Source organism: Delphinapterus leucas, chromosome 12 (genome assembly GCF_059928025.1).
Source record: "Delphinapterus leucas isolate spDelLeu-1000000601 "Yukka" chromosome 12, BTC_Dleu_Yukka2, whole genome shotgun sequence".
NCBI classification, from domain to species: domain Eukaryota; kingdom Metazoa; phylum Chordata; class Mammalia; order Artiodactyla; family Monodontidae; genus Delphinapterus; species Delphinapterus leucas.
The window spans coordinates 94,710,464-94,730,175 of record NC_143140.1 but is presented as its reverse complement, the minus strand read 5'-3'; the positions used below and the strand labels follow the sequence as shown (position 1 = coordinate 94,730,175).

The following is a 19,712-nucleotide window of genomic DNA, read 5'->3' as shown; positions in this document are numbered from 1 at the left end:
ATTGATCTTAAAAGGGAACTGAGAATTTCCCAACTCATTTCTTTGACTAGGTCTTTCCCACCTGGTCCCAATAAGGTCACTAAGGAACACAAGGGTGAAGGTCTCAAATTCCTTAAAGGACCAAACTGTAGTTCAAACTCACTTTTTAAGTGGTGAAAAGGCAGTATTATCAACAAACACTGCTTTTATCCTCTCCTTTTTAAGGCACAGGCATTTTATTTTGTGTTTTAAGCTAAGATTTAAAAACTGTATATAGTCAAAGCACAAACTAAGATTCAATTAACCATTCATTTTAAAATAAAATAGTAAAATATCCTAAGTACCTTTCAAATTGTCACTTTTATGTTCACTTTTAGAAAAACCAGGTTTTGGAGAAAGCCTGCAGTAAAAAGCACCTAAAAACGGCCAAAAAGAAGTTGCAGTGTGGAGATTCCTGCGTGTCCTTGGCAAATTCTACAGCAGCAGCTACCACTATTTCAAGCAACTTTCACTATACTATACCCGGCAGGAGTGGATTACTGTTTTTTTCTTGTATAAAAAGTACACAGAAGCCTCAGAGCTTCACGAACCTCAGGAATCCATAGTGCTCGGCTACAGAGCAGTAAACATCTGGGTATGTAATTACGAGCTCCCTTACACGGTTGCTTCACGGGCGAGTGAACCCCGGACAGGTTGAAGCACGTTACCGTGGAGGGAAAGCAGCCTCTAAAGAGAACATCCACGTCCACCACAGCCCCCGAAGAGACTCACCACAGACTCTGCTCTTCCGACAACAGAGAGCCACATTTTGGTCTCTCGGGCGCACCAGCTTCTCCAGCTGAAACACAACTGTCTACTTCCCCCGGTGGCAACAGCGGCACACAGCTGGCCTCTCAAGGCTCGCCACCACGAAGCTGAGCTGGACGCCACAACCCGGACGGCACTGAGCAACTCCAGCCAGACCGATGCAACACTTGGACTCTTACGTAACCGGGCAAGCTCAGATTTTCATTTACTTTGTACTTTATTAAACTTTAAAAAGAGCCAGAAATATGAAAAGGAGGGAACGGTTTCTATTTAAAAAATCCAAATTAAACAGGAAGCACTGTGCCGGCCCTCAGCTGAGTGAGAAGTAGCGCCCCAAACTTCCCCAAAGCAGGGTTTCACAGAGTGGGCAGCGCACGGCGGTTCCAAGGCATCTGGATTCCATAAAACAGCCGCAGCCTGGAAGGGGCGTCGGCGGGCTGACATCAGAACCCTGCCCAGGCTCACGGCCGCGAGGCCACATGCTAATTAGGAAGAAGTAAAGAAGAACGGAGCCGAACACAAAGGCCGCAGGAGCTCACGGAAAAGACCAAAACACACAGACGCAAGCAAGAGTGACGGGGGTAAAATTTAATACAGCGGCCTGCGGGCTCTTCTGTGTTTAACAAGAACAAAATGACAGATGACGGCGCTGTGTGATCATCAGGGACCAGCTGAAAACGCCCCACAGGCTCCTCTCCCCGAGACTCGAGGTGCGGGCACACTGAGCGTGTGGCGGGAAGCGCTCTGCTCCGGGCTGCACGTGTGCAGCGGGGGGCGTCTGAGCCCGGGCGCCCACCATGGAGGACGCAGAGCTCTGCAAGCACCCCGGCTGCCCGCACTCGCTGCACGGCCTTGGACTCTCCCGAGGCCACCCGTGCTGTCACGAGGGCCGACACAGCCCTAGCCGGGCATCAAGCACAGAGCGCCGTTTCAGCAACGTGGGCCCATTACAGGATTTGTTCACTCCTGCTCAACATTCCTTCGTGAGCACCAGAGAGACTACAGCTCTGCTGGAGAAAAAGCCATGGAGTCCACAGGTGAACTGTTGGAGTCGTGTCTCATTGTAAGAACAGACATTGACACACTTTTCATGCCTGAAAATGGCACGCCATCCGGTTACTAGAGCTCGCTCTTACCCCCTTAGAGCACCCTATGCCTCCGACCCTCCCTCCGAGTTCCACACTCGGGTATCCAGCGATGCACGCGATAATGCGCTCGCTTGCCTAGCTCAACAGGCATCCACCCAGCTCTCAAATCCAACACGCTCAAAACTGAGCTCTCGATTCTCTCCCTGCCAAAACGTGCTCCTCTGCAGGAGTCCCACCTTCAGTAAACACTCCCACACGCCCAGCTGCTGAAGACAGACCCGGGATACACTGATATTTCTCTCTTCCACTCACTACATACACCCAGTTCAGCAACCAAGGTGAAAGCTGCCATTCAACGAATACACATCAGCGCCCAAGACGCACCGGAAGCTGGCAGCCCTGCAGCAGCAGACGAGCCAGGGCCCGGCTGCCTGCAGGGGTGTCTGTCCCAGCAACGCCACACTGGCCCACGAGTAAACGTGCTGCCGCGGCTGCCCGTCCTCCGTCTCCGCCACCACCTCCTTCCCCCGCTGAGCGGACACTCCTCCCACTTGCAAAACCACGCGTAGCTCCCTCACTAGCCCCTGGCTGCACTTCTGAGCCCCCTGGACCACGCTCTCCAAGGCAGGAAGAATAAACTCTCAGGACCACACTCTGATGCCACCACGTCTTACGTGAGCCCTTCAGTGGCTACTCCCTCTAAAGCCTGCAACTGCAGCAAGCCCTCGGGCTTCTTGGAATCAGTGTCCTGGGGACCCGCTGTGAGCCCGCCTGGGCCCCACGGGGGGCCTGCAGGCCCTGCTGCGCGGCGTCTGGCCTTGCCTGCTCTCGGGCCGCCTCCAAGGGCTCCCCTCGCCTCCGCGTGCTGGCCCTGGGGCCGCAAAGTCTGTGCCCGCCCCTCCGCCAGGCTTCACGGCTCACCCTCCGAGGTCCAGCACGCGAGGCATCTCCTCGGGGGCCTTCGCTGACCCCGACTCCACGCTGGCAGGGAGAGGGCTTCCTGCGGCTGCTCCTCACCGACCCCGGCCATGCACCTGGCGCGGCGGAGCCCTGGAGCTGGCGCCCTTCGCTCCTGCCTCTCGCCGGCAACCGCAGGCAGAGGGACAAGGCTGGACGGTGACTCTCAGCCTGGCTGGCTCCTTGTCTTAGCTGCCCACGGACACCTGGCAGCCGGGCGAGGTCAGAGGCTGGCCAGAGGGGGTTTGGGGGGTGCCCACGCGGTGCCTCACTGTTCTTCACACTCAGGACTCGGGCCAGAGGGAAGGGCCCAGAGACACTTAAGTAGATCCTACTTAAACCTACAGAAGACAGGTAGCTTTGTATTGAAAGAGATAGGAGAATTTCAAATCTCAAGTAAGACAAGTATCTGAAATAAGATTTTTATATACATATATACATGTAAAAATCAGAAAATGCGAGCGTTACATTTTTCCTGTATACTGGAGTGTGGTGGGGTAATTTTTATCCTAATAACTTTTTTTCCCCCCTGAAAATGGGCATTTGACTCGCTGAGCAAAGAGGAGAACAGTCTGCAGCCTGTAACTTCCCGCTCACATCCCCCAGCGTTCTGAGCTGTGGGCCCACCTGATCACGACAGGCGGGAAACGTGGCCCACGAGCGGGACCGCATCGGAAGGGGTGAGCGTGAGTCCTGGCCTGCGAGGCTCTGGCCTGGCTCCTTGGCCTCCTTGGGTGAGCCCAGGTGATGCGGTGCTTCAGACCACACCTGCCTTCCACGTGCTAATGCAAAGGCTCAGCTCCTCTGGCTGCTTTAGTCCCAGTGCTGTCCTGCCTCCTGCACACCAAGTCCCTAGAATCTCGGTTGCACCATGTCCCTTCTTCCTTCCAAGCCCTTTCGTTTCTCTGAGAAACAGAACACCCCACCTGTCAATGGAGAGTCTTCAAAATGAGCGAAGGCCCTCTTTCCCCTCGGCTCTCCCCAGACAGAGCGGTGCCGTGCGATGCTCCCTTGCTGCAGTGCCCGCGGCTCGAGGCCTCTAGGACCCCTGCTGCCAGGAGCTGCAGCCTGTGGGGGGCCAGGGACCCGGGGGCCCGCTGCACACGGACACGGGAGCAGGGTGTCGGATCCCTCCCGCCCTGGCTCCCCGGGAGCACCACCTGCCCAGCTTGGGGAGCTCGCACCCTGGCCCGTCCGCGGAGTAGTCACCCTGGGAACGCAGCGAGCCCGGGGCTCCATTCCCACGCCCTCGCCCCCTCCCAGACGCAGAACCGGACGCGCAGCTCGGCCCCGACAGCTGCTGGCCCAAGGCCTCAAGAATGAAGGCTGGCAGCGCGGCCACCACCTGTCCCGTCCTACCTTTGCTGCGACAATGCTGAGGCCCATCCCGTTCTGCTTTTTGAGGGTCACCGTGATTACTTCAGGTTCTTTCCTCAGAGGCTGAGCCTAAGAGATGGAAACAGAACTTTACTACAGGCCTGAAACACAAGTACCGCCACTCGGTCACTCGTTTTCTCTCCGGTAGTGGGGAGAGGAAACCCCAACAGAGAGTGGAAAAGGAAACAGTAAAAATCAACGAACACAGATACTCTTCCTGGAGTGACCTGGAAAAGTAAATACCAATAGTCTTGACTCCAGAGCCTTAAAGATGAATCATCACAGGTGCTATATAAATGTTATCTAAAGAACTTAATTTATAAAATAAAACTAACCTTGCATTACTATCACATGAGAAAAACCTGATCATAAAGAGAAAATTAAATTTTTACTTTATGATCTTTCAGCACCAATTACTAGGTGTTTTTTAAAAAAGAAATTTACACTTACTTTACACTGTCTATGGGGAGGACTGCAAAAACAGTGACGACAAAGATGATCTCACATCTCTGTCTCTTAAGAAAATTCAACAGCAAAAATACAGCAGCCACAGGCTTCAGACAGTGGGACCCAAAGTTCTGCATGTTTCTGTGAAGGCCGTGGCTGGGGAATAACTTAGCGACCAATAAGACAGGCCAGTTTCTGAACAGATCCACCAACAAATGAGCAAGTGAAATTAGCCACTGAAGTTACATCTCCTGTACATGTCCTGCCTCATGTGAAAGAGCCAACAAAAGTAAAGAAGAAACTCCCAGTGCCCACACTGAGAGAATTTAATCAGTTAAACACGTAAGTATGCAGGCACGTGGCCAAGAAGTGGTGACTGTACACATGGCTTGTTAATTGAGAACCGAAGTCTGGATGATAATATTTTAAGGAAAATAAATAAGATTAGGTGACAAAGCTTTTTAAAATATCAAGACCTGAAATCTTCTCAGGGATCCATGAATCAACTAGAAAGTTGAAAAGAATCAGTGATTCCATCTAAGGTACTTGTTTTTCTATAACATCTGGGAATTAGAAATTGCTCCTGTTACTTGCTATTAGCTAAACAACAGCTAGTAAAGAGCATTAGCGGCACATTCACTGTATCAGTAGTTAAATGTGATCTACTTGGTGTAACAGCAATCACCAACTAATTCAATTTTTGGAGATGCTCAAATCTAAAGTTTGCTACTAAGCAAAAATAATTACTTTGAATTTAATATACAAAACGCATCACACTGCTCCCCTTACATTAAGTGTTGTCACCTTGCATACTCCTGTTTTCTTAGAAATTAGGTAAGTACTAGGCACAATGTTTTGAGTAAGGAATAAGCTAGGACACCACAAGGAAGTTTCTAAAGCTTCAGAAGACTTGTGGCTGGTTTTCATAGACGAGAATCCCTGAATCTTGGCCTGGGCACACTGGTATCAGGGCCAGGGGACTGACTGCCACGTCCGTCGCACGTAGCACACCGACCCCGCCCACAGTCACCTGCCCAACGTGTGGTCACTCTGCTTGGCTCCCCTGAACCCTTACGTGGCTTAAGAGGCAATTACATTTAAGGTAACGTTTAAGGTAAATGGAATGGAACAAAAAAGTCCTAAAAGGAAAAATTTCATTTGTTTGTATTTTTCCTGGAATGACTTGCTAGTGTACGTAGCATATGACAACTCTGGTCTGGTATCACGTTCTCAGACAAGGAAAAGCACCCTTTCTTGTTTAAAACTCTCTGTGGGAAGCAAGGCAGAATTCTCCCTAAAATCTATGAGGCTAGTGAATGCTGGGATGACCGCTCTTTCAGAAAGACACAAAGTATTAGTAAATGATTTGGCACACATTTAAGACGAGGCAGAACTGGCTAGAAAAAAGAAAATACTTTTACCAAAGAAAACTTCTCTAATAAAACCCGTTGAGACTACCATATTAATATATATTTTTAAATAGGTATTACGGTTGACGTAACTGTGGGTATAAGTATGCTTTATTTTTAAAAGTACCATTTGTTTACAGACAAAACTATATAGACGAGGCCTGAAAATAAAAAAAAAAAACATTTTCAAATCGTAAGGCACCCGCTTCTTTTCCTTGTCCGTCTGTCACCGTCACGATACTTGCCAGTTCTGTGTTCTCCCGCGTGAGGTGAGTCTCATAATCTGCACCTTCAAAATATATTGTCCAAGCGCCTGGCGAACGTGGGTGAGGAATTAACCTGCAAAATCCTGGGGAGAAAACAGGCAAACTGTTAAGAATGAAAAGCACACCACGTCGGACCCATCATCTCCAACAAGGGAAGCAAGAGAAAGCAGTAACTGCATGCTACCTCATGACAACATTTATTTTCCTTAATTACTTTTACTCTCTCTGAAAACGGAATCATCAGACATTTAAAATTGCGTATTTGCTTTGGTCCAGTGGAATTTCAGCACCAAGCAGAGAAGTGAAATCGGTCTCCCCTCTTCTTTATTCCGAAGACTTTTTCCCTTACATCGATGAAAAATTACAGAAGTGCACGGAAATTGCTTCCTTGCAGACTGGCCTGCTCTGCTCAACTAAGAGCTCCTCAGTCACGCTGAGAATCTCTAACACAGGAAAGGAAAGAGGGGCCAGAGAACGGCACCAGCACAGACGTCTGCGCACAGGCTCACAGGCTGGGGCAAACGGTTTATTCCACTCGTATAGCAATTCTGGGGTAGGACTGGCCTCCTTCTCGTCACTCTTTGCCCACATTTTCTGACAAGTCACACTCACTTACGTTTCTTCCAAACGAAAATTCAGAATCATTTTATACTGTTTTAAAGACTATCTCTGATGTGTTCATCAGGGACAAATGACATCTTTACAAAACTAAGCCTACGTCATTCCTCATTTGTCAGATCTTACAGAGTTTCTCAGAGATTTCGTGACAAAGTCAGATCACACAGGCCCTGCACAATTCTTCTTTTCTCCAAAGTGGTCTTATTAGCAGCAGCTAACAATTACGAAGAGCACGCTGCTTGCCAGACACGCCCTGGTCCCCAAGACCTGGGTGCTGGGGGGGTGGGGGTGGGGTCCTGGCTGGCCCCTGCTGGTACCCTCATCCACACTAGTGTTCCGCCAGCAAGGATCACCTGGGCTGTTATCTTTGGACAGTTATGAGGTTGTTTGTGGTAGAGGGAAAAGAAGACATCACAAATACACTCAATTAAAATATGGGCACAAATTATTTTTACTTAGTTTTAGTCCTTTTTTTCAAAAAAAAATCACTGTTTCAATCCAGTTTCATTGAAATATTACGTACAATTTACTTCTTTCCCATGTTTTAGGGAATCATAATTCTCACGGTTTTGAAACGTCAACAGCTGTAATTTTCTAATTTTTTAAACATCAGGTTTGCACGTCTGGACCATATGCACACAGACGGTTTACTTTCTCAGCATCAGGAACGCACCTCAGGTCAGGTATGAGTCCGTGCTGGTTTTATAGCTTCTCTCATAGAATCGTATCACACGAAAAAGCCAAAGGAAAATAAATTGAGAGCACACAGCAGTTCTTTCTTTGGCTTACAAAAAAATTGAGCATGAAAAATTAAAACCGCTGACATCACAGAAGAAAACACCCAGTTCTCTGTAAGTCTTATTTAAAAGCGGCTTTGTACTTGGCTACATTATCATCTAAGATGTGTGAAAACAGCGTGGGGCTGCCTAGACCGTGAGGAAATACCACGTACGCCCCACAACGAATCATTCGGGAAAGCCTAAGGGGAAATCACGGAAAAAATGGCATCGTGCAGTCAGGATGGCGCTGCCCCCGGGCTGGCCAAGACCTTCTCCTCAGCACCTACTGTGGAGCCGGCAGCTGGGTACCCAGCACGCCTAGCACGTCCCACGGGGGCTGGCGAGTCAGCCTCCGCAGGCTTATTCACAAGGTCCTGAAGAGCAGCTCTGCCGGCACGTGGCCCCGAAGGCCCTCTGCCCGGCACTGAGCAGGCGGAGAGCAGGGACGACCGCCAGCCTGTCCTGCTGGACGCACACAGACGGCTCACACGCTGGCACCAAGTATCACCGAAGACGGGGAGAACCACGGGTGGGGAAGGTGGCAGCAGTGTGAGGGAGAGGCTGAGTCCACAAAGGGATGCTGGCTGGAATTTCAGAAAAACAGGGCCACTGCCGGGAGTCAGACAGCGGGAAGAGGAGTGGACGCGGGGAGTGACCACATGGATGCACAGCACACGGTCCAGTACTGGGAACACGGCTCGTGTGCTTGCAGGTAGGGGGCCAGGACTGGCAGGAGATGGTGCCACGCCCAACGGCAGGTGACGGGGACGTTCAGAGCAGGAGAGCAGGAACCAGCCCGGCGGTGAAGGTGCCGGGCTGCTGCGTGAGCGTCAGGGAGCCCACGGGAGCAGGGAGGACACCCCAAAGCAGCCCCACGGCCCCAGAGCGGCTGCCCTGGCCACCACTTCCCTACCAGGCCCCCGCTCAGGCCACTGCGGCTCAGGGACTCCCGCTGCCCGACTGAAGCTCTCTCAGACGTGCCTGCAGCCCGCACCCCTCCCTTCCGTCCTGCTTGTCCCAGAGTCAGGGCTGAACTGAGGGCTCTGCCAGCCCACCGCTGCCCCCGCCCCTTCATCCTGCACACACACCGATGCTTTAAGAACCACATCCCACGCTGCCTGTGCTTCTCCCAGGACAGCACCAAGAGCTCAGTCAGCGCTCCGGGGAGGGTTACAGACACGTCTGCCAGCTGCTGTACAAACACATTTCGTTACAAGAAGCAGCAGCCTTTACAAAATGAATTTTTTAAAACGATCAAAACCTTTGAAGATGTAAAGACCTATTGTGGTGAGTGAAACATTCACTGAAGTTAAAAGTCACACTCACTAAGTTTATATATTTATATATCTACGGACCTTAATTTAAGCAAAAAAAAACAATAATAGAAAAGTTAACTCCTAAATTTTGCATCTCTTCTGCTACTCATCTGAGCTCCACATTACACAAAAGCAGAGACTAGAAGTGAAATCCGGTCTAATTTAAAAGCTCGTGGCTCAGGTGTGACTGTGGTACAGGCAGACCTCTTTTTATCGCACTTTGCAAAGATTGTTTCCCCTACAGATGGAAAGGTCTGTGGCAGCCCTGCATCAGGCAAGGCTATCGACGCCACTTTCCCCACAGCATTTGCCCACTTCAGGTCTGCGTGTCACATTCTGGTAATTCTTGCACTCTTTCAAACTTTTCCATTATTATCATGTGTGTTACGGTGACCTGTGATCGATCTGTGACGACTAAGACTTGCTGAGGCTTGGGCGGTGACCAGCATTTTTCAGCGATAAAGTACTTTTTTTCATCGAAGGCACGTCCATTGCTTTCCAGACATACTACTTCTGCACGCCTAACAGACGGATTACAGCACGGTGTGAACATAACTTCCGCACATGTGCTGGGAACCAGAGCTTCACGCGCCTTGCTTTCCTGCGGCGTCCTCTTCATCGCCGTGGCCTGGAACCAGACCCACGGCGCCTCCGAGGTCGGCCTGTGTCTTCCTTGGAACACATCAACAAGAGAGTGGACAGAGGGCACAGAGCAAAAGCGGGAAGCGAGCTGCGCTGTGCCGGGGCATCGGCACACACGCGTGTGCGAGCTTGGCATCGTGACGTGCATGGGCTCGCCCCGTGCCACAGTGCCAGGGGCTCCACGCTCAGCCACCTGCTCAATCCTCAAGACAGCCCCGTGGGGTGGCACCGTCGACACGCCCACTGCACGGGGGGAGGTCAAAGGCGACAGTGGGGTCAGAGCTCCGGCCGTCTGGTTCTAAGGCTGGTGCTGTTCTTGCCTGCCCTGCTCTGGGGTCACCAACACTTACGGTTTGCGCTTACGGGGCAGATGGAGCTCCCAGGCTCACACAGAACCCAGGAGGGAGGGGCAGCCAAGGTCCCTCCTGCTGTAACCTGACACCAGGCAAGCTCTCGGGGCGGCCGGGGCAACACCCAGGACGCCGGGGTCTGCACGCCTCTGACCCCACGTCCCCACGGGACGCTCCCTTCCAAGCCGCTGGACCCCCAGCTTTTCCAGCACACAGGGCGCACACGACGCGGGTGGGCTGACACACACCGACACACGAGCGCGAGGCTCGCCTGCACGCGGGCCAGCTCGGATGCCAGGTGTGGGCACCGCCACCCACCTCTCTGGCACAAAGGGTCCAGAAACTCCTGTAAGCCGTTTGGGATGTTTCTGACAACGTCGCAGGAGTAGCCGTCCTCGGGCAGAAGGAACGGCAGCTGCAGGTCGGGGTCCTCCTCCAGCTGCACCTCCCGCCCGTCACTGCGTGCCAGCTCGTCGGCTGTGTTCTCCGCCATAGCCACCACACGCTCCGTCAGGTCCTGGTCGGAGAAGAGACACAGAGCTGAGGGCGCGCGGCGACGGGCGCGGCTGACCAGCAGCTGCCAGCAAAACGCTTAAGCACGCGTAGCGTGGCTACACACGCACGCGCAGGGAGGGTGAAGTCTATCAACAATTCAAATCAGTCTGTAAAGCGATAAAACACTAGCACAGCACAGACTCTTAATAGATCAGCTTCCATATTAATTATTAATTTCCAAAGACCCGTAGTTTTAAACAGAAAGAAATTCTTCGACCACAAGAAAACGGTCTTTTTCCCTTCTCAAAAGTAGTTTTTTCCTTGCACAATTTTTTAACATCCATTTGCTAATAGCCTTATTTTTATACTTAACGACATCGGAAAAATCTCACACAATGTTAAACGTAAAAAAAAATCAGGACAAAAATATCTATTCCCGGCTTACGCAGAGGTTATTACCTTATTATGGGTTTATGGGTGATTCTCGTTTAAAAACTTTCCGTTAGTGAGATAACGTACACACAGGACAGTTCACAAATCCCAACTGTACAGCTGAGCACACGAACACTCCGCCCCCACCAACCAGCCCGCTCGGGGGACCGAGCCACACCCACTGCGGCGAAGCTGCCCTCACTGCCCTGTCCTCCGTCCCCAAAGTCTCGGCCACCCGGGCTTCTAACCCGCGTCCTCCTGTGTCCCCAAGTCCGTGCAAATGGAAGCCCAGGGTGTAGAGCTGGTATGTGGCTTCCTGCGTTGCTGTGCAGCCACGTTAGGCTCCTCTACCGGACTGCGACACGGTCTATTCGGGGACAGGTAGCGGTTTCCAGGTTTGGGCGATTCTGTACCTGTCTTCTGTAGGCATAAACCCCACACTGGAGATCGAGACATCCATCCAACTAGGTTGCCTCTCTGCCGAATTCTCAGGGCACGTGCAGCACTCCTCTCTGTAGAGAGCCACCTGCAGCACGTACTGTTTTCCGTGTTTCTCACCCTCTGTCCCTTCTAGGAGGCATCCCAAAATAGCAGACTCTGTTCTGGACAAGGACCTGGGTTTTGCCAGGCAGACACCTCTGCACAGGTTGGGGAGCCCCTGCAGCTACTCTGCTGCGTGAACACAAGGATGGCACTCGGGGTCTCAGGTCACAGCGCCGCGCCCGAGAACTCAGATGTCAGGGCAGCTTCCTCACTCCCCGCCCCGGCTTTCCAACCATTTTCCAACCACCTCATTCCCCGAATTAAACCCCTTTCTACTGAACATGCTTATGTACTTTCTACTTCTTGCACCGACCTCTAACTCATACAGACATCAACAGCAAAAGTGGCCTCGTGAGGCGACCCGGTGAATCATCTTACTTACTAAAGAAATAAGGGGACTGATGACATAAATTTTCCTTTTTCTCCCATTTCCCTGTGCAGACACGGCCCGCATGGAGTGGCAGTGTGGTGCTGTCACTTACTGTAGGGACAAAAGGCTCATCGGGTGCACAGTGGTAATTCTGAAGTAAGGCTTGAAGTTGCAGTGAATTTAACTTGAAGCAGGTACTGTTTATATTTGGGATGTCATCGGGTGCGTACTTATCCATCGTGAGCAAAGTGGTTGCCTAATTTAGAATAAGCAACATGAAATATCGTGATTTAAAAGTATTTCATAAATATTCCCCTTTACATAACATTTGTAAAACTGCAATAACTTGCTAATTTGATTTTGAAATGCAGGGTGTTTTTAAGAAAATACAGCTCCATTAACGTTACCTATATGTGTCAAACTGAACTCAAAGCATCGTAAAGGTTTTTAGATGAACTGTTTTACTAAAATATATATTTATAATGAGACTCAATAATTTATGTTCAGAGAGCATTTACAACTTCTTAGAGGGCTTCCCTGGTGGTGCAGTGGTTAAGAATCCGTCTGCTGATGCAGGGGACGCGGGTTCGTGCCCCGGTCTGGGAAGATCCCACATGCCGCAGAGCGGCTGGGCCCGTGAGCCATGGCCGCTGAGCCTGCGCGTCCGGAGCCTGTGCTCCGCAACGGGAGAGGCCACAACAGTGAGAGGACCATGTACCGCAAAAACAAACAAAAACAAAAAAAACTTCTTAGAAACTTCAACATTATAACCATTAAGATCACCAATTACTAAGGTCTGAGTAAAATACCATTGTAATGACTTCTTTTTTAAAAGATTCACTATTTATTTATTTGTTTGTTTAATTAATTTTTTGCTGCGTCGGGCCTTAGTTGCAGCACGTGGGATCTTCGCTGAGGCACGCGGGATCTTCCGTGGTGATGGGCAGGCTTCTCTAGTTGTGGTGCGCGGGCTCCAGGGCGCATGGGCTCTGTAGTTTGTGGCACACGGGCTCTCTAGCTGAGGGGCACAAGCTCAGCAGTTGCGGCGCGCAGGCTTAGTTGCCCCGCGGCATGTGGGACCCCAGTTCCCGGACCAGGGATCGAACCCACGTCCCCTGCACTGTAAGGTGGACTCTTTCCCACTGGGCCACCAGGGAAGTCCCTGTAATGACATTTTTAATAACTCGCTGATTCAATCAAAGTAAGAGGGCAGAAACCTCTTTCGAAACTAAATCTTTTTAAGAGACTGAGAAAAAAATACAAAATTATACACTGTAATAATACTAAAAAAATGTCCTAGGGTATGAGGCTCTAGATACTCATTTCCTTAACTGCAAAATACCCGTTCCTAGTCTTAATACCTAGGAAGTTCCTAGAACTGGTTAAGCCATCAGGACATGGCTCTGCTGTACTCCTTTGTCCCTTTCTTCTTCTCTTGCTCTGTTCCTGGTGACCTGATGATTTTCTGCAGTGGTGTGCTTAGATTCCTTTCTCTTTATCTGTGTATCTGCTATAGGTCTTTGCTCTGCGGTTACCTGGCTTTGTACTCTTAAAAAGGCCATCATCATCCATTTTCAAATTGGACTGTATCTTTCAGTATGGAGCTTTATGAAATATACCTTACTATTCTCAATTTTAAAAACCCTTTAAGGTATTTATTCTACTGAGTACCACCTGTTACGGGCTGTACTGTGTCCTCCAAAATTCATACGGGGAAGTCCTAACCCTGTTTACCTCAGAATGTCACCTTATTTGGAGACACGATCCTAACAGAAGGAATCAAGTTAAATCAGGTCAGTAGGTCTGGCGTCTTCATAAAAGGCGGACGTTTGGACACAGGTGTGCCTCCAGGAAGACGAAGGCAGAGGCGGGGAGGGGTGGTGTGTCCACAAGCCCGGGGACACCAAAGACTGCCAACAGCCAGCAGAGCCTACGGAGGCCTGGAGCAGATTCTCCCTCGCAGGAACCAACGTGCCCTGGCCTTGATCTCAGACTTCTGGCCTCCAGACACAATAAATTTCTGCTGTTTAAGCCACCACATTCGTTGTACTTTGTTCAAGCAACCCAGGCAAACTAATACACCTATGTGTACATGTGGAAAACCCCAGAAGGAGGGTGCTGAGCTCTGCGGAGTCCACGTTCCCCCCGTGGTAGAACCAGAGACGTGTACGACCGCGCCACTGAGCGGGGAAGCGGGGCAGCGGGGCTGGGACCACCCACCTGCACGATCCTGCTGAGGTGGCAGTCGGCCGCCAGCTCCAGGCCCTGCTTCTCCGCCCAGGCCTCCACGTGCCCGAGCTGCTGGCGGATGATGGCGCCCCAGTAGTGGGAGCACAGCCCCGACTCGGGGTCGGTCACCAGCCGGTTGAACAGCCACATGTTGATGAAGTGGAAGAGCTGGGAGAAGAGCTGGATGGTCAGCGCGGCGTTGACCCGGCAGCGGCGCAGCAGCGACATGGCCCCCGTGAGCGTGTGCAGCACGTCGTCTGTGCAGAGAGACGGCACTGCGTCACCGAGAGGGCTCCGGGATTAGCGGTAAACGCGCGTGACGTCTGTTCAACCTCTTTGGAACAGCAATCTCATCCCAACAGGAAGCAGTGACGTGGTCTCGAGCTACCAATACGCAGCGGTACGAACCGTATCTACGTAAGTTCACCCGGACAGACCTCTGGGAAAGTCTGATGTCGCACCAGCAGGATGCGACAAGGTAACTCTTCTTAAACAAGACACGTGGTGATCACAATTTATTAGTTAAGAATGCCAGATCCAATAGGATGTCTCGTTACTTTCATAATACCTCCCCCTCACATACAGCAAATATTAAAATGAAGCTAAACAAACCGGAGAAGGAGGGGACGAAGGAGAAGAAGAGAACCCTGACCTATTTTGGGTCTCTGCAGACTGTTCTCTTCGGGGTCGTCCAGAAAGGCTGGCATGTAATTGTTCAGTTCTGACTGGAGACAGTGGACCAGGTATCTGAAAATACGTAAACAATTTTAATCATCTCAGAATGACGCCCTGCTATTACCAGACATAACATCACAAGTGAAACAATTCCGACTGTTTAGAAATATCTTCCATGTAAAAAATATATGTAAGAGCTCTACTCTCAGGATTCTTGAAGCACAGCTGAGTGAATTAAATTTATTAAATCAACACATTTTGCATATAGTTATTTATGCTTCTTGATATCCATCTTCAATTAGGGTAAATAAAAACCCTTAAAATTAGTTTTGAAAATTTAACCAGAAAACATGATTTATATCTTTACAGAATAGTATCATCTCCAAACACATGTTCTTACTTAAAGGCCATTTGAACCAAGTGTGCTAGAACATCCTGGGCATCCAACGTGATTCGACTAAGATCTCGGTCCTGCTTTATGAAGTTGAGAAGCTCAGATGCATTTGCCATCCAGAAAGCAAGCGCCCCTGCAATATTCTTCTGTTTCTGTAGACAGAACACGTTTCCATAAGCAACCACAGGACAAACAACAATCAGAAAAATAAAAAGGAATGCTCTTGAAAAGCTGAAGATAGACCAGTACCTTCCCATTTCCACCAAGGTATTTACCACAGATACCAGATACTTGCAGAGGAATTTGGGTACATACATAGCAATGGAAAGTAAAAACCCACTGCAACTTCTTAGGCTTCATGTATAGACACACGGATCTAATGAGCTACAATTTATGGAATCAGTGGGGGTAAGGAGGTATCGAATAATACAACACCAAATTGGAGATTGTGCATTATCTGGTAATCTGTGAAGTATACACACATGTATCCATGGTTACCCAAAAGCCACCCTGATACTCAAAGTCACTGGCTTGGACACCAAGCAACTCGGTATCAAGTACTGATCTATCGTGTCATCTCCCGACCACATGTGCAGGCCAGGCAACCTCAGATGAGATCCAAAGAATAGGAACCAAGGATAAACAATAAAGAGAAGAAACAGAACTTTTGTCATTTCATATCCACACTGAAGTGCATTAAGCAAAAGTTATGAAATGCTGATAAAGGCTGCACAGTCCAAAAAGGGTTTTAGTACTGCATGTTCCAGCTGCCAAATGAGTGTTATGAGCCTCGGTCCGGTTGTTGTTGTACTTTGACATGGAAGCAGCATGAGAAACTCAGCTAAGCCAACACAGCCAGGAGGATCGGCTCCCGGCAGTATATCCTACCTGATCAACCTGGTCTACTTCCTGGAGAAAAACAGACGCGGGGAAACCAAGCAGAACGAGAGAAAGAAACTTGTAAACAATCATGATAGTTAAAAAAAAAAAAAATCAAAACACTAACATGAGGGTACGACATCTAGTTACGCTATTCCCATGTTACACACTCATTTACAGTTCTGAGGCAGCTTCGGGAGTCCAGGGCATAAACGATTAGTTTCATGTTCTTAAAACTGGCACAGTAACGAAGGGAATTCCTAGAGTTCATCTATAAAGAAGATGTTACAATAAACGAATACACTGATCTCTTTAAAAGATTTACAAAGAAAAGGACTTCTTAACATCTCTTAACAGCGTTTCGTGTTTGAGACGACTTAAACGTACATAACTTGAGAGTCTATTCTCCTGGATCAGTTAATAAGAATGAAAAACAAGAAAGACCAGCAAAAACAGTAAGAGCTGAGAACTTAAAAATGTATTAAAGACGTATTATTTCTATACTAGAAAGGAGTAACTTGTTTTCTGAAAGTAGGTTTTTACAAAAAATGAAAGAATTTTAATTATTCCATAATTACTCTCTAAAAATTGAAGATTTTTAGATCTTCGATCTAAATATTGAAGATTTTTAGATCTCCAATCACATACTGAACCTAAATCTGAAGTCTGAAAGGCTTGTCCTGATAATGGTGATTTCACTGCCTAGTTAAGAAAAGTCCATCAAAAGTAGTTTGCTGATGGGAGTCTGATAATGTGAAATCCAAACGCGATGGAAGACAGACAATGGCTCTGAATGACAACTGGAAAGGAAATCCACATCTGTCTATAAAATAATAAGAGAGTAACAAAATGGTATCCAAATAAAACGACTTTCCTTTTTATCTGTTTCCTCACTTGGGTAGAAGACTCATAACCTCCTCAAATTCACAGGCTAACCACTCAAACATAAAAGAAACCCTTCTTGAAAATGTCTGGCCTTTTAAAACAGTTCTGAGGGAATTAAAAGACTCGTCTGCCTCAAACTAGTCTTTTCTAGTTTGAAAAGTATCCTGACAGGAGAAAAACAATCAAACCATCTAGCCATGTTATGTAACATTGTATACCTAGAGTTTCACAGCTGAGTGATAAATAGTGTTGACAAGTGATTTAGGAACACTTTTTTAAAAAATCTGTAAATTTACTTTTAAGGACTTTAAACCTCCAAGTTATCTAAAAGTCTGGAAAACTATTATGCCAATTTTATCAACTACAGACAAGACAGTACTAAAGGAAACAAACCATTCTGCCAAGAGAACATCCTTATTTCCTGAAAATTTTAAAACTGGTTTATGAAAGAATTTGAATCTGATTTTCATCGTGAGAAATGTCACGATGTCCATTATACCTACACAAGTTTGCTATCAAAAAACCCAGATGCTAACTACCAACATCCTAGTAGGCTCATTATAAAAGAACAAGTCCTTTTTCATAACCATTAAAAAATTCTAAGGAGGTGTCAGGAACTGATGGGGCGGGTAATGGACAGAAACTGCTCGGCGGGTGAGGGGTCTGTCTGGAGTGATGGAAAAGCTATGGAGTCAAGTTCAGGAGGCTGCACGACACTGTGAATGTACTGATGCTACCCAACTACTCACTTTAAAATGGTTCATTCTATGTTACGTGAATTTCACCTCAGTAATTTATTATTATTTTTTAAATTCTCAATGCCTTCTCACAACTAGTGTAATTTCAAGGGTCTTCTTCATGATCATTATGTTACCATGTACAGTTTCTCTTCCCTTATTTTAAATTTTGTAGGGAAGAAACAGAAAAGAAGTTTACATTTCTTTTCAACTTTTAAAGCTATACAATTTCTAATCCTACTTAAGTAACTTTCGTTTTAGAAAAAATTAAGACGAAGTCAAACATGTAAACAAATCTGAAATGTTAAAAAAACTAACTTAACTGATTTAAAAATTATAAACACGGTCATTGAACTGGCGCGGCTTTGCAGGCCGGTGCTTACCTGAATGACCCCTTCCATCATGCTCACCATCTTGTTGACAATGGCAATCACTTTGTGCGTCCGTTCTGCGGGACTGACATCGGGTCTGTACTGGCTGGACAATACATACCGACACGCCATATATAACACGTATGTAGGTGACAACTTAAAATGGACTGTAGAGCTATTAGTGTAATTTATAATGGCAGATAAAAATGAATCTTCAGCTGTGAAAAGATTTCAAAAAAGAAGAAGAAAAAAAAAGAACAAAAAGAACCCCATGAAAATCAGATGGAGAAAAATGGAACAAGAAGTAATTCACTACCAATGGAATCTGAAATTACTCACAACTTTCCCTGAATTCAATGCTTGCAGGCAGTATTAGGTCAGGCCCAGGAGCGTCCTGAGTTCTGAAAGAGGAAAATGGCCATTTCTTAAAATTCGGTCACATTAGCTAATAACATCACCGACAACCAGTGCAGATTTCTGCAACTATTTCTTAAATGTCTATATATAAAATTTTTTCAAATAACACACAGCCCGATGACTGGTTTTCATGTGGAACCTATTCAAACGTCCAAACGAGTGAACTGGGAGTGACCGCGTCCCAGCTCCTCACAGAGGTCAGGTCCTCGAAGTATCTGCTTCCGTCAGGAGAACAGATCTGACCCTGTTTCTTTATTATTGATGAAGACGTCGCGTGGAACAGAGAGATCAGGCTGCCAGGCACCTGCTACCGCGATGGCTCAAGTGACAATGAAGAGACACTGCTGGGAGACACAGAGAAAATCTAAACCACACTGAGCTTGAAACTGAGCTCTCACACAGGAAAAAGAAAAGTGTCCTAAGAGCTAGACATCGCCTTTCTCTCCCAATAGAGGTTAGACACTTGACCCCTGCCATTCCAGGTCCCCTCGACCACTCAGTGTTAGCGTTTGTCCCCGCGCACGGCGACCACGCCGTAGGATGACTAACACGGCTGACTACAGATCTGCAGGTACAGACGGGCGAACTAAAGTGATTCCTTTCCAACAACAAATGTTCTGGTCCCTCCATCCTCATCTCCACGCACCAAAAGATGAATAAGGAGAAATATAATGTGAGTTCGTTCAAACGATCATAAACATGAAAAGTAAAAACAAAAAAACCTTCTTTTCACCAGATTACATGCTTCAAAGTTTATTATCCAGTCTATGATTTATTAATTTGGATTTAACTCAATAATTTAGGTATAAAGTAATTCAAAAGCTCAATTATTTTAATGTGCCTTTCTTATGCTGTCGTATTTGTAAACATGTGAAATTGCAGCTAAGCAGTTATTTTCAATTTAATACCCGTAACGTGAACCTGGATAAATTTTTACCAAATTTTTTTAATGCTTCATCACTTCAACACATCTATTAAAAATAAGGAATTTAAATTCTCATTGAAAAAATTTTAAAAATGTGCCAGTGGTACTTTAAGAGTCTTTTCCATCATTCATAATTGTTTCCTTGACTAAGGTTCGTATTTAATCGCTCATTTTTATGACCATACCAGTGTAGAAGACCTGCTTACACGAACAATGTATTATATACACGAAAAACAGAGACTGAAAATGGGAAGAGCCATCTGTTTCCATCACTGTCCTCATATCAACAAAGCAACACATATTTATATCCAATAAAACTTAAACA

General features: G+C 47.6%; 1 protein-coding gene across 15 annotated transcripts in view; it reads right to left on the bottom strand.

Moving 5' to 3' along the window:
- AFDN (afadin, adherens junction formation factor) overlaps positions 1-19,712 on the bottom strand; it is a 138,168-nt gene that overhangs the window by 32,349 nt on the left and 86,107 nt on the right. For 9 of the 15 annotated variants that reach the window (XM_022561113.2, XM_030760332.2, XM_030760333.2 and 6 more), the window contains 10 exons: positions 18,385-18,446; positions 18,058-18,263; positions 16,062-16,082; positions 15,180-15,325; positions 14,757-14,851; positions 14,096-14,361; positions 11,988-12,131; positions 10,354-10,552; positions 6,310-6,413; positions 4,191-4,277 (listed from right to left, as the gene is read on the bottom strand). In XM_022561113.2, coding sequence (XP_022416821.2) covers positions 4,191-4,277; positions 6,310-6,413; positions 10,354-10,552; positions 11,988-12,131; positions 14,096-14,361; positions 14,757-14,851; positions 15,180-15,325; positions 16,062-16,082; positions 18,058-18,263; positions 18,385-18,446 — 1,330 coding nt within the window. The other 6 variants (XM_022561121.2, XM_030760334.2, XM_022561144.2 and 3 more) reach the window with 2 other exon arrangements.